Raw genomic sequence first — 13,964 nt, forward strand, 5'->3', positions numbered from 1 at the left:
AGTGAATTCAGAACCAGTTCATGTAGGAACTTTCTGTAGGAGCTTTTAGAGGGACGTCTGGTTCCTATCACCACCACTGTGAGGAGCTTTTAGAGGGACGTCTGGTTCCTATCACCACCACTGTGAACGGCTCTGACTTGGTAAATTTATCTAGAACAGAACGTTTCACTCCAAACCGCTCGGAACGGCTCTGATTGCATCTGAACCGTTTAATTATGCAGAAATAAAACAGAGTTCCCCTTATAAGTTCTATAATCCAGTGTTTCCTAATACTTGACGTTTAGTCTAAAATCAGTCCTTTGTTTTGAGTCTCTAGTTATCACCACATGAATGTGCGAGTGATTATGTGGTATCGGAGCCTCTCATTACTACAGAGTGGAGTGGCATTTTCAGGGAGATGATGGAGAGAAAGACTGAATGAACCCGTTCAGTGGATTGTCTTCCAGTTCTATAGACCTACAAAGCCTGATTTAGACTTGGCGTCCGTGTTCTCTTGCGTTGTGTACACTGTGCGCACTTGCTGATGTGGAATCTCCTGAATCTCCTCATTAGCAGCGCACTAAAGGGAGGGTATTCACAATAATTACGAGAGGAGCACTAATTAGAGATGGAGGCCCTGCACAGGAGTGCAGTAACTGGAGTTTAATGGAGACAGTAGAGCTGAGGGTGTTGGTCTGAAACTGTCTGAGCTCTATACGAACATTTGGGTTCCTGTAATAATATCGCTGCTGTCGGATAAAAAAAACCTTGTGTCTATAAAAAGATAAGTTTATAGCAGAAGGAAAAAACATGCGTTACTTTTAATGGAAGTCAATGGAACGGGAGTTAATTTCAAGAACTGAAAAATGAAGGTTTTGTTCCAATAGCGGCAATATGCAAGTCATAGCTGCAATTCATTTTTTATTGAATTACATTATTATAGGTATTATAAGTGACCGTTCAGTTAAACCTGTTGTCTCACCAACAGTCTAATCAGAGACTTTGGTTCCCTTTAAGCTGGGGTTACACTACACGACTTTCGTCTCGATTTTCGGCCCGATTCGTAGTCTGGCTGAGTCTGAGCTGGTCGGTTTGGGTCAGTCGGAGTCGAAAGTTGGAGAGAGAGTCGAGGCGAGTCGTGTTTGAGGGGCGCAGACTCAGATATACAGCATCACGATCGCATTTCAGACCAGTCTCAGTTTATCAGACGTTTGATTTTTTTTGGCCCGACTCAGTCTGACCTGACTCCTCCATCCATCCATCCATCCATCCATCCATTATCTTCCGCTTCTCCAGGGTTCGGGTCAGGGGGGCAGCATCCTAAGCAATGAGGCCCAGACCTCCCTTTCCCAACCCTTTCACAATGCATAGAATCCTTTAATCATGCAAAGGGTTCTTTAAGTGTTCATGGTTCTATATAGAACCATTTCCTTTACTGAAGAACCGTCTTTTTGGAGATGAACACTGCTTCACCGTGGAGGAGATAAAGCACGTACCATCTTGCTTAATTCCTATCAGCGGTGCATCGCTTCACTTCTAATTTGCATAAAGTTAAACCTGACTCCGCCCACTTCACATCGCTGCCTCTGGCTGAAAGTGAATGAACTCCGGTCGCTTTGTAGCATCGCTGCTGTTGTGAACACAGCACACCGTCTTCCCCAGCACCCCCTCAGCTGGCGTCGCTGCTTCAGGGGGGATCCGTCAGAGGAACATGTCAATCATGTTCTGACTCACTTAAAATCTCTTCTCATTCACTTAGGCTGTCGTCTTGACTTATTTATATGAAGAGCGATAGACTATTGTAAAGATAAATTATTCATATTTCATTTTTGTTTATTTATAACAGCATCCAGTGACGTATTTCTGCTCAAGGCATTTCTAAACTGGCCTAGTTTAGATGAACTAGCCTATAAAGTGTGGAGGTTAAAAACGCCTATAAACAACTTTCATATCTGATACTAACATTTAGTACGTTTTGTCCAGATGGAACTCAGAACATTTGGGGGGATCCTGTATAGGGGCCTCCCAAATCACCCCACTTGGTAAAATGATTCGGTGTACAAATACTACTTGGATAGTATTTGAAAGTTCGGATATTTTAATAGCGAAAACTGTTTTTCGTTGAATAGTTGAGCATAAAGCCCAGGGTTGCAAAGGGGTGGAAAATTTCCGATAAGTTTCCCGTAAATTATCGATAACTTTTCATGGGAACTTTAGCTTGTGAACTTTGGATATATTCCAAAATGTAAACTTTCCATGGACATTTTGTGAACTTTATTGTAATTAATAGGAAATATTGGATAATTTAAAGGAACTATATCATAGACTATCTTCAATGTACTGTTTTTTTGTCAACAGCAGACATGAAGGCATAACAATACAAATAATAACTGTGACACATAATTGGTTGCAAGCAGAACTTTAGAAATGCTTAATTGTTTCATTGAACAATCAAAAGATCAATCAAAAACCAATCAAAAGAACGCAACTCCTTGCTCGGATGGCCACTAGTTGTCGCACTCTCTCATTTGTGAGCCTGTTGCGAACCTTTGTGTGAGTGTTCCCAAACAGTGACCAGTGACCAGGTGCATGCAGGGGGTGTGGTCGCAATAGCCCTTCAGTGTGTAATGTGCCATGTGCCTGGGATTGAGGAGCAGCTTTGCTGTTCAACTGTTTTGGTATCATATCTAATTATTTTAGCCAGATTTATGCTTCAGTATATTTTTTACCAACTATATTTAAGTTTCTCACCTTTAGCTTCAAATATTTCCATTTTACTCCCATTAATTCCCATAATTCCTGTGATAAATTTCCCAACGTTCAAAATTCCTAGAATTTTGCAGCCCTAATAAAAACAGACTAAAAGACTACATTAGCATTTTTTTTTACCAGTGTGTGTTTTATCTGCCCTTCCGACATTACTGTGGTACTTTTACAGGTGCATTGTCCTTTCTTCTGCACCACAACCATATAGGCCCTGGTTACGTACAGACGGTAGTGAGTGGGTAAGTGTCTGCCGTTCATAATTTGGATAAAAACTTCTGCTGTGCTGTTGAAGTTCTTGTTTCTTGCTGTCTCTTGTGCATTTGTTCGCTGCCCCCTGTTGAAAATGAATGGGAGCGAAATGCCAGATAATAATTCGCTCTCCATGGATTTGTTCTGTCAGGCCAATTAGAACGTGCACCTTGTTTTTAACAAAACAAATCCGAGGAGACTGAAGGAAAAGGTTATCAGGCTGAGCCAGACATCGATGCGCATGTCTAGCTGTGCTCCAGACTCTCAGGAGCGGAGCTGTGCCGCTGTGAGACCCGCACAAGCACACATCATTTATCCACATGCTCTTTCCTGGAGCCACTGAGAGCGATCATAGAGCCGGTAGGGGTCCGAGAGTGTGACCATGCTGTGAGCAGTGGATGTTCAGCAGCTGTGTTTGGATTAAAGGAATATTCCAGCGTATTCCAAAGAACAGAAAACCTGTTGCCTGACTATTTCTAATCAAGCAGATGTGCCGATCTTATCCGGAGATGATCCAGCCATATTTTCATGGGCTAAGTATCGGCTGGAATTCGTGTCCTTTTCAGTCGTTCTACGGTTGTAAACTGGAATTTTTCCTAATCTACAGAAGTGTGGAATGTTAAACGTCTGCAGTGTGGAACTGTTTGAGTGGTAAATGAAAACTTCCAACCTACAGTACAAATGTTTTTTCGTCTAAATGCTGCCATGAAAATGTGACCAAGCTTCAAGTCTATTTTCCGCTGCTTACCACCCCAGCCATGGAAACCACTTAAAAGCGGAAATCTCACATTTCCAGGTGCATTCTACATTCTTTCAAACCACAAGGAGGCCTTTTTGGCTGCCTGGACCATGACATGGATTCACTGCACTCTCCAAATTATTCTAAAAAAGAGATGCTTTTGAAGCCTCCTGGTGGTTAAGAGGCTCTTAATGACTGTTTACATCGTTCCACTTAAAAACAGACATTAGCACAAAACCGAGAGAATGGAGCAGCTACTGGGCGCATGTTAGAGAAATATGAGGATATAACATGTAACACAAAACATATTTCAGTCCATGTTCCCACTAAAACCGCTACATTAATTGGTTGGCATAAATTGTGTTAGCTATAGCCATGTTCAAAAAGCAAGGCTGCTGTCCAACTGGGCTGCATTTCCAGACCACAGAAGGTTGTGTCAGCGGAATACAGCTGAGGAATATCCTTCTACTGTAGGCCTTTGCATTCATGTCTGACCCGAGGAATGTTCAAGAGAAACGCCAACAGGTGAAACTAACTACTACGTCTTATTTTTTGTTTTCTAAATAATCTGAACACGGTGTTTGTACTTTACATTGGTTGAAAATTTTATGATGAATGGACCAATAGCAGTGCTCCAAAATTACATTCAATTCAAGTATACAACAGTTACTTCCAGCCACGCAGGCTGATTGGTTGAGAAGCGTTCTAACTGCGCTATTTCGCCATAATATCACAGGGTTTTTCCCCAACACTCCGCTGAGATGGCGTTGCTAAGCAACGACTCTGACAGCTGTAGGAGACGCTCGAGCCGTTTGAACGTTTTTACTTCTTACTTTGCCGCAAACAGAAAACGGATGCTGTTAAGATCACATCTGACCGACAGCCGATTTGGTCTGACTCTGAAGACGAGACGACACTAAATACCCAAACTGTCGTCACCACTGAGCAGCTTTTCAGTCGGCAGCTGTGACAGAAGAACAGCTGAACAACCTGGAATCAGCCAGAAATGAACCCAACACCATTCACCAGACGTGTCTGATCTTCAGAGTCGGACCAAATCAGACTGAGCCGTAAAACTGACCCAATAAAAAACAAAAGCTGCTCAGTGGAGACAACAGTTTGGGAATTTAGTGTAAGGAGCTGGAGAACGAACTGCCGGCTGAACAGCGAGTGGGCGGAGCTCGTTACTCTGACGTAGCAACAAGCTGCTCGTTAAGGAGCTATAATTAGGAGGAAGGAACTGAACATTAAAACATATTAAACGCCCGGAGCGGTGGGCAGCCCTATCCAGCAGTTTGGGGGTTAGGTGTCTTGCTCAAGGGCACTTCAGTCATGTACTGTAGGCTCAGGGGATCAAACCGGCGACCTTCCGGTCACAGGGCTGGTTCCCTAACCTCCAGCCCATGACTGGCCCTAAAGCAGCCTTGCTCGATCATTCATTTTGCATGAAGTAATACAAACAAGGAGTCTTCAGAGGGCAGTCCTGCCAAGGACCCACCTTTCTTGGCTGCCTCATTTTTGGAGCACAGCTTAAAATACAGGTATTGGATTGTACCGCCCCATGCACCCAATCAAGAGCTAGGCAAAATATTGGAGCATGAATTAATTGAAACTTGTCTATTGTAATCAACTGCAAGCAGCAGATCCAGCAGATCTGGAGTGTTCCTTTAAAATAACCCGAGGCGCAAAACAGGGACATCTGATTTCCTGGAGCTACCTGGAGCGTTTCATTGGTTTGTCTATTGACAACTTTAATAGTCCCAAGAGCTGCAACTCTAACAGGGCATTTTTCATGCCGAATTACTGCAATTACAGGTCAGTCGTTGAGTTCTGTGCAGTGTTCTAGGTTTTGACAGTATTCTTAAATGGCCTTTTCTGGTTGGAAGGTGCTGCGCTTGTGTGCAGTTGTGATTTTTGCAGTGTGAGTGTGAGAGGCGCTACGCTTTGTGTATGCGCCTAATGCCGCCGTTTGCTTGTGAGCCTTTTCATTTACCCTGATTTGCTATTCAACTCCCACATACGGGAAACGGGCCAGTGTTTCCAGCTGGGTTAGCATCTGCGTTTGTGTGTGTGTGATGACAGCTGTGGCGTTCTTAAAATCCAGTTCTGCAAAAATAACAGATGCTTCATTGAGGGTTTTAGCTTAAGTAATAAGTAATAACAGTTTGTGGTAACACTTTCTATGAGTGTCACGTTTGTAAGCATCTATAAACACCAAATTCCTAACATGTTATAATGCATTCATAAGGCATCATAAACGTAGCTATAAATATTTATAAAATGCATTACATATTGTAGCCATGTGCATTATGCATTATGAATTGTTAACACAATGCATTATAAGTACCGTTTATAACACATTATAAGAGCTCATAAGCTGTATTAGTCCACTCTAAGTAAAGTGAAGCGTGCTGGACTAAAGCCTCCTCCAGGGTTAAGAGTGAAGAATTTACTGAAGGATTTACTGAAACACTAAAACACAATAAAGCTCATTACAGGCTTTAAATGTCAGAGTTTAAACTAGAGCTGCCCTCAGTGTTTCACCCAATGTGGCAAAGTCAATGTTCACCACTGTGAATGTGCACCACCGTTAGCCTGGCACTGACTTAACACTGCATATCCAATAGAACGCCAGCAGAATCAGCATTACTGTACTGTAGTGTAGTGTAGTGTTACAGACTGAAGGGTTCTAGTGCTTGACGTTAGAACCAGTGAGGGAACAAATAACAATGACAGCACTCGACTATCTCGCCTCTCCCTCTCCAGGCCTTCACTCCACAGTGACTTCACGCTCAGATTAAATAAATAATCAATAATAAACGTTTTAATTGTCTTTACTTTACACTCTCCAAGCTGGGACTGACTTCTTTGGCACCAGCAGTATAACATGTTATTAACACTACTTATAATGCATTATATTAACAATTCATAATGTATAATAAACATGGCTATAAAGTGTAATTCATTGTATTTTTTATAAATATTTATAACCATGTTTATAATGCCTTATGAATGCATTATAACATCTTATAAATGTGTTTACAGATGCTTACAAACATGACATTCGTGGAAAGTGCAGCCCAGTTTGTTTTGAATGTTATGTTGTATTACAGTGTTTCTGCGCTACCACAATTTATAACCATTGTCACCTTCAGTCTCACAGCTCCTGCTCTCCGCTGTGTAATACTGTTGCTCCTGAACACTTTGGGCAGTCCACTCAAAATGCAATAAGAGGCGAGTCAGTGGCTCCTGGATACTAATACAGTCTAAGCATGGCTCAGCTTTTATAGCCCTAGTTAAACTTCAGGGAGATTGTAGACAGGGTATAAGATCTTCGCATAATTTCACAGCACAGCCGAACCTGATTTATTAGATTTATTATGTTCTAGGTGAAAAATCTAAAATGTCAGTAGCAGCGTGGATGTCGGGAGACACAGAACACTGACCTAGATTTACGGTATGCGTTTGTCCCTGAATAAAATTTGCATGAGGCTCAGATCTGGTCATACTGTAGACATCATCCAGTCAACCGAATAGGTTTTGATGGGCTGAATCAGAATATGCCCTGCTCTAGGAACATCCTCCTTCCCCTGGTGTCTAGACACGTTGTAGTGTTGCACTGATTCTGATGTACTGTATCAGCAATAACACTGGCACTTAAAGGCAGTGTCGTTGGTGGAGATATCAATACAGATAACCGACACCACCATGCAATTTCTGATGCGCTCCAGTAAACAGAAAACCACATGTCGCACTGTGGGACGGCAAGCAGCAGTAAAAATGCTCATGGCAGAATTTAGAACGGGCTAACAGAGCCACTTACCGGAACCGCTGAGCTGGTTCTCTCAGTGATCACTCATCTGCCGCTGTGTGGTCACTCACAATCTGAGTTAATGTCACCGAGAGAGCCAAAGGAAGCGCCGGACTCCTTTCATAATGGTAACCTTTAGTCTTGATTTAGCCTTTAGCATCGCAGTCCATTTGCCGGGCCTGTGCATCCACTAGCCCTGCCTGCGGTGGCCTCCGTCGGTCAGCTGTATCACTGAGCAGCGGGGCCTCACGTCCGTCACTACAAGCGCCAGAAAAATCACTGAGTCGCTGAAACTGACAGCCTGAACGACTGTGATATTTACTGAACTAACTCTCAGAGATGCAGTGCGACTGAACCAGACTCACATATTAGACAAACGACTCAAGGAATTTGGACATGAAACAACAACCAGCTCCGATTTTGAGCCAGAGAAGCTGCCGTGTGCTGATGTGTGAACACAGCACAATAAAGATATTTTACACTTACGGAAAGTTGTTAAATATGGTTCTTAGATTAGTTGTTAAAGAAGGGTTCTTCTATTGTTACAATTCCAAGCTTATATTAATAGAAGAACTCCGTTTGGTGCTGTATAGAACGCTTTTAAAAAAGATTCTGTATGGAACTATATACATGTTCTCCATCAATGTGTAGAACCATTTCACCATACACCGAACCCTTTTAAGCATTGTGAAATGGTTCCTTAGATTTATGGCGAATGTGTATATGATTCTATATAGCACCAAAAAGGGGTTCTTCTATTGTTGTCGCTTGTCACTCTTTTGGTGTTATATGGAACCTTTTTCGCATAGGTTCTATATAGAACAATCTACAGCACAGTCTCCTATATATAGAACCATTTTCTTTCCTGCAGAACCCTTGAAGAACCGTCTTTTGTACAAGAGTGTACAAGCTTGGTCTTCTACTTATTATGGCCTTGATCTATGAGCCTCACCCTCTTACGCACTATGCCCTTGTTCTTGAAGAGTCATAGTCTGGGCCATGAGGCCCATGAAAGTCAGACCTGACCACGGTCATTTGCTCTAGTAGATGTACATCCCTACCCATGCTGGCCTGGTTTAGGTTCTTGTTGGACATATTTCTGGAGCCTTGTGGTAGTAGCTTCTCACACATGTCGGTACTGTACTGCTCCAGAAGCCTGTAGATCTTATGATGGCAGTGAAGTGGACAGCTGGGAGGAAATGGCTTGTGTCCGGATTATAATGACAGGCATTAGGGATGGCAGACTTGCCTCCAGACCCAGAACTGATTATCGATCTCCCATCAGACAGCCTGGGGCAGAGAGCGTCGTTCCAAATGACAGGAGACGAAGAGTGACATTTACAGCAGAGGTAGGGAGAGAGAGAGAGAGAGCATGAATGAGACATGGCTTGTCATTTCACTTCCTAAAAATTACACCCACCTTCCCGAGCCACTTCCACAAGGGATAATCCAGGCTGCACGCTTGTCATTTTAACCCTCTGCTGCACAAATTATTACTTGCACATGATAAAAAAAGTTTTCATGTGTTTTTATTATTTATATCTGTCTACATAATGGAAATATTTGGGAAAAAAAATATTTTTTTAAGTGGGATATTTGGGATATTTTGTTGGCCATATGCCAACAATGTGCAATCGTACCATAGCGCCATAGAATAAAAAAATAAAAAAAAACAAAGTAATTTTTCTCTAAAAACATCCTTTTATTGAAAACAAGACCAAACAAATCCCATTTGTTTAGTGAAATGTACAACCCAATATTTACAAATGAATGCAATATCAAGTGGTATTTGGAACGTATGGCAATAACAGCATCATAATAAGAATTCCTGGTCATGTAATGTTGTGAAGTTTTTGCCCTTTCAAAGTAAAAGAACCTTTTTCCACATTTAAATAGGAAAGCACAGATTTTATATTAATGTCTTTTAGTAAAATTGAGGGAAAGTAACTGTTGCCATATGGTAGAGGCTTAAATAATTCTGCTTCTAATTTCACATCATTCCTTTACACGTGACTGTGACAGAGTCATGCTGTAACTTTATATGACTCATTTCTGACTCTTAGCTTATTGAAGCAAGCAGAGAAATTCTGTGGAAAGAGTAGAAAATATTTTTAATATAAATTAAATTTGATGAAACTGTATTATAAGCATGTTCTTGTTTAGCGGCTCTTTCACCGCCCCACTGTGGCTCCACAGCTGAATCAGATCAGCAGGTAATAATAAAATAATCCTCCTCTACAGTAAAATAAAGCTCTGCTGATCCTTCAACACAGTTTAACAGTAAATGGTCTTAAACGCTGGAGTTAATGTAGAACTGCTGATTCACCCTTTAACCCTGAAGATCAGCGCAGACGGCTGGTCACCATAGCAACTCAGACAACAGTCTCGCCCAGCTAGTAGCTATGAAACGGCAAAGAGAGAGATTTAAGACGAACATCGATAATTTGGAGACGAATGGACTGATTAGTGTTTATAGTCACTCCAGTTCAAACAAGAACCTGGCGAAGGTGAAGCGACTTCAGCCTCGTAAAAAGTCGACCGTTGAGAGACGTTTTCCAAGAAACTGATCTACTTTTGAGGAAAAGTTTCCTGCTAGAGATGCGAGAAAAGCAACTGTAGCTGAGCTGAAGCTTAAAGCTTGTGGCTCCCAAGGTGGTTTGTTTTCTTGTTGTAACTTGACTCAGTAAATCAGTCTGGATAGAGTTTGGATAGAGAAAGAGAAGGGAGGGGGAGAAAGAGAGAGAGAGAGAGAGAGAGAGAGAGACAGGGGAGATGGAAAGAGAGATTGGATAGAGAAAGAGAAGGGAGGGGGAGAGAGAGAGAGAGAGAGAGAGAGAGAGAGACAGGGGAGATGGAAAGAGAGATTGGATAGAGAAAGAGAAGAGAGGGGGAGAGAGACAGGGGAGATGGAAAGAGAGATTGGATAGAGAAAGAGAAGGGAGGGGGAGAGAGAGAGAGAGAGAGACAGGGGAGATGGAAAGAGAGATTGGATAGAGAAAGAGAATGGAGGTAGAGGGAGAGAGAGAGAACTTGACAAAATGGCTCTTCTTAACATTTGGGTTGTGACCTCTGATATAGAACGAGAACGCAGATCAAATGGGAAAAGTTCATTATGGAATAAAAAAAAAAAAGAAGCAGAAAACATATTTAACAGAAAACTACACAGGAGCCTCAATGACGACATGTAATACCGACATTTCCCACTCTTTCCCTTCATTCCAGCTTCTTTTCAGGAGACTCACTCTCAGCTCCTCAAAGAATCTGCAGACACGCCTCCAAAGCTCAGTCTCAGAAGCTGGTTTAGCATTTTCTGCTTCTCACCATAACCAAGATATAGAAGAGTTCACATGCTTCCTTGTGCATGTGGATTCTTTTTTGTATCTAATCTTCTTCAGAAATATCTTCTGGAAAAAATTCAGCTGCACTTTGCACTTTGTATGTAGTTCACATCATAATAAAAGCAAAGCAAAGTAATTGCATTTATATAGTACAGCAAAATGACGCCTGTAGTAATTAAGGGTTCAGAATGAGTGATAAACAGCACATAAACAGTAAGCAGTTATAAACAGCAGTGATGATGAAGGCTGGACTAGTCTAAATAAGAAGTTTATTTCCACATGGTGGATTAACAGCAGGACCGGCTTATGCATGTGAGGGTTGGTACGGGGCTCTGAGGAAGTGTGAGACGGAGTGAAGAAGGTGCGAAATACTGTTTCCCATCACTACACACATCCACACTCGGCGCCGTCCCTCAGCTGCAAATCAGCAACTGTGTGTGTGTGTGTGTGTGCGTGTGTTTGTGTGGGAGTGAATAGTCCTCATTTGTACTCTTTGTGAACAGCACACACTGTTAACTCCATTCAAGTGTGTGTGTGTGTGTGTTTATGAGGATTGTTAATATTCTGGACACGACTTTAGAGCTCAACTCTCAACAAGAGCACACACACACACACACACACACACACACACACACACACACACACACAAACAGAATGGAATAGAGATTGAGTGTTTTTTGTTTCACTCTGTGCTCACCTGCCATTCTGAATCAGTATTTCTCTGGTTCAGTGTTTTATTCTGATTCAGTATTCAGTCAGACTCCGGGGCAGTCGTGGGCTGGAGGTTTGGGAACCAACCTTGTGACCAGAGGGTCGCTGGTTCGATCCGCTGAATGACCGAAGTGCCCTTGAGCAAGACACCTAACCCCCACTGCTCCCCAGGGACTGCGGATAGGGCTGCCCACCGCTCTGGGCAAGTGTGCTCACTGCACCCTAGTGTGTGCGTATTCACCAGTGTGTATGTGGTGTTTCACTGCACGGATGGGTTAGATTGCAATTAGATTGAAATTTCCCTGTGGGACTAATAAGGGTCTCTTAATCGTAATTTCAGTCTGCTGGTCTGAATCAGTATTTCAGACTGACTCAGTAAATCAGTCTGCTGGTCTGAATCAGTAATTCAGACTGAGTCAGTATTTCAGACTGACTCAGTAAATCAGTCTGCCGGTCTGAATCAGTATTTCAGACTGATTCAGTAAATCAGTCTGCCGGTCTGAATCAGTATTTCAGACTGATTCAGTAAATCAGTCTGCCGGTCTGAATCAGTATTTCAGACTGAGTCAGTATTTCAGACTGACTCAGTAAATCAGTCTGCTGGTCTGAATCAGTAATTCAGACTGAGTCAGTATTTCAGACTGACTCAGTAAATCAGTCTGCCGGTCTGAATCAGTATTTCAGACTGATTCAGTAAATCAGTCTGCCGGTCTGAATCGGTGTGCCCGGCAGTCGCCGCAGTATGACTTATTGTTTCAGTCAGCAGTGCCGACTCGGCCCTGTCCATGCAGGAGGTTTACTGAACGCTCAGTTGTTAACTGTGTGATTATGTAATAACGTTTAGTGTAGTAACTGCAGTGGCCAGAATCACAGCGTGTGATTAAACACATCTGGGAAATTTGACGGCCATGGTGAGCATGATCGTTTCAGCACATCTGGCATCTGCCCCACAGATGTGTCCCCGCCACCACTGCGCTGTCTAAGTGGACGCGTTCCGTTTGTACGTTTCATTTCCATTTAGTTCAGCCATCAGATATAATTAGTCAGTGGTGTTTCAGTGGGACTCTAACGAAGTGCTTAATAGCTGATTATCTCCACAGCTCACAAACACACACATCAACCCGTTGTCTGCGCTCAGCAGGCCGCTTAATTGATGACTGTTAATTGATCTGAGTTCATCTGAGACAAATCACAAAGCAAGTTGACTAACCTTCTGAACTTAGACAGCACTGGGTACTTCATACTAGATACAGAATAATTCACAAAAAATACTAAATAGTCATAGAATGATGTATAACAGTTACTGAATAATGTATTATACTTGCTGGAATAGGCATAAAATTATTGAATAATTCATAATAGTCTCTGAATAATTTATAGTAGTTGATGAATTATTCATAAAACATACCGATTCATAGTGCTTAGAAAATAATTTGTAGTATTTATTGAATTATACACAGAATGCACTGAATAATACATGGAAGCTAATGAATAATTTAGTAGTTACTGAATTATTTATGGTAATTACTGAATAATTTGTAGTAGCTACTGAATAATGTATAGTAGATACTGAATAATTTATAGTAGATACTGAATAATTCATAGTAGATACTGAATAATGTATAGTAGATAATGAATAATTCATAGTAGATAATGAATAATGTATAGTAGATAATTAATAATTCATAGTAGATACTGAATAATGTATAGTAGATACTAAATAATTCATAGTAGATACTGAATAAAGTATAGTACATACTGAATAATGTATAGTAGATCCTGAATAATTCATAGTAGATACTGAATAATTCATAGTAGATACTGAATAATTCATAGTAGATACTGAATAATGTATAGTATTTACTAAATCATTTATAGTAGATACTGAATAATGTATAGTAGATACTGAATAATGTATAGTAGATACTAAATAATTCATAGTAGATACTAAATAATTCATAGTAGATACTGAGTAATTCATAGTAGATACTGAGTAATTCATAGTAGATACTGAATAATGTATAGTAGATACTGAATAATTTATAGGAGATACTGAATAATATATAGTAGATACTGAATAATTCATAGTAGATACTGAATAATGTATAGTAGATACTGAATAATGTATAGTAGATACTAAATAATTCATAGTAGATACTGAGTAATTCATAGTAGATACTGAATAATGTATAGTAGATACTAAATAATTCATAGTAGATACTAAATAATTCATAGTAGATACTAAATAATGTATAGTAGATACTGAATAATGTATAGTAGATACTGAATAATGTATAGTAGATACTGAATAATTCATAGTAGATACTGAATAATGTATAGTAGATACTGAATAATGTATAGTAGATACTAA

At 40.9% G+C, this 13,964-nt stretch overlaps 1 protein-coding gene across 4 annotated transcripts in view; it reads left to right on the top strand.

Moving 5' to 3' along the window:
• The window catches only part of LOC108441302 (A-kinase anchor protein 7), a 58,248-nt gene that overhangs the window by 22,051 nt on the left and 22,233 nt on the right, over positions 1-13,964 (top strand). The window contains exon 8 of one of the 4 annotated variants that reach the window (XM_037537610.1): positions 2,918-3,128. The exons of the other annotated variants lie outside the window; for them this stretch is intronic. Coding sequence (XP_037393507.1) covers positions 2,918-2,988 — 71 coding nt within the window. The 3' untranslated portion in view covers positions 2,989-3,128. Of the gene's footprint in view, positions 1-2,917; positions 3,129-13,964 lie in introns of those variants that run through there. 4 annotated transcript variants of the gene reach the window in all.

This window comes from Pygocentrus nattereri, chromosome 4 (assembly GCF_015220715.1).
Source record: "Pygocentrus nattereri isolate fPygNat1 chromosome 4, fPygNat1.pri, whole genome shotgun sequence".
NCBI lineage: Eukaryota > Metazoa > Chordata > Actinopteri > Characiformes > Serrasalmidae > Pygocentrus > Pygocentrus nattereri.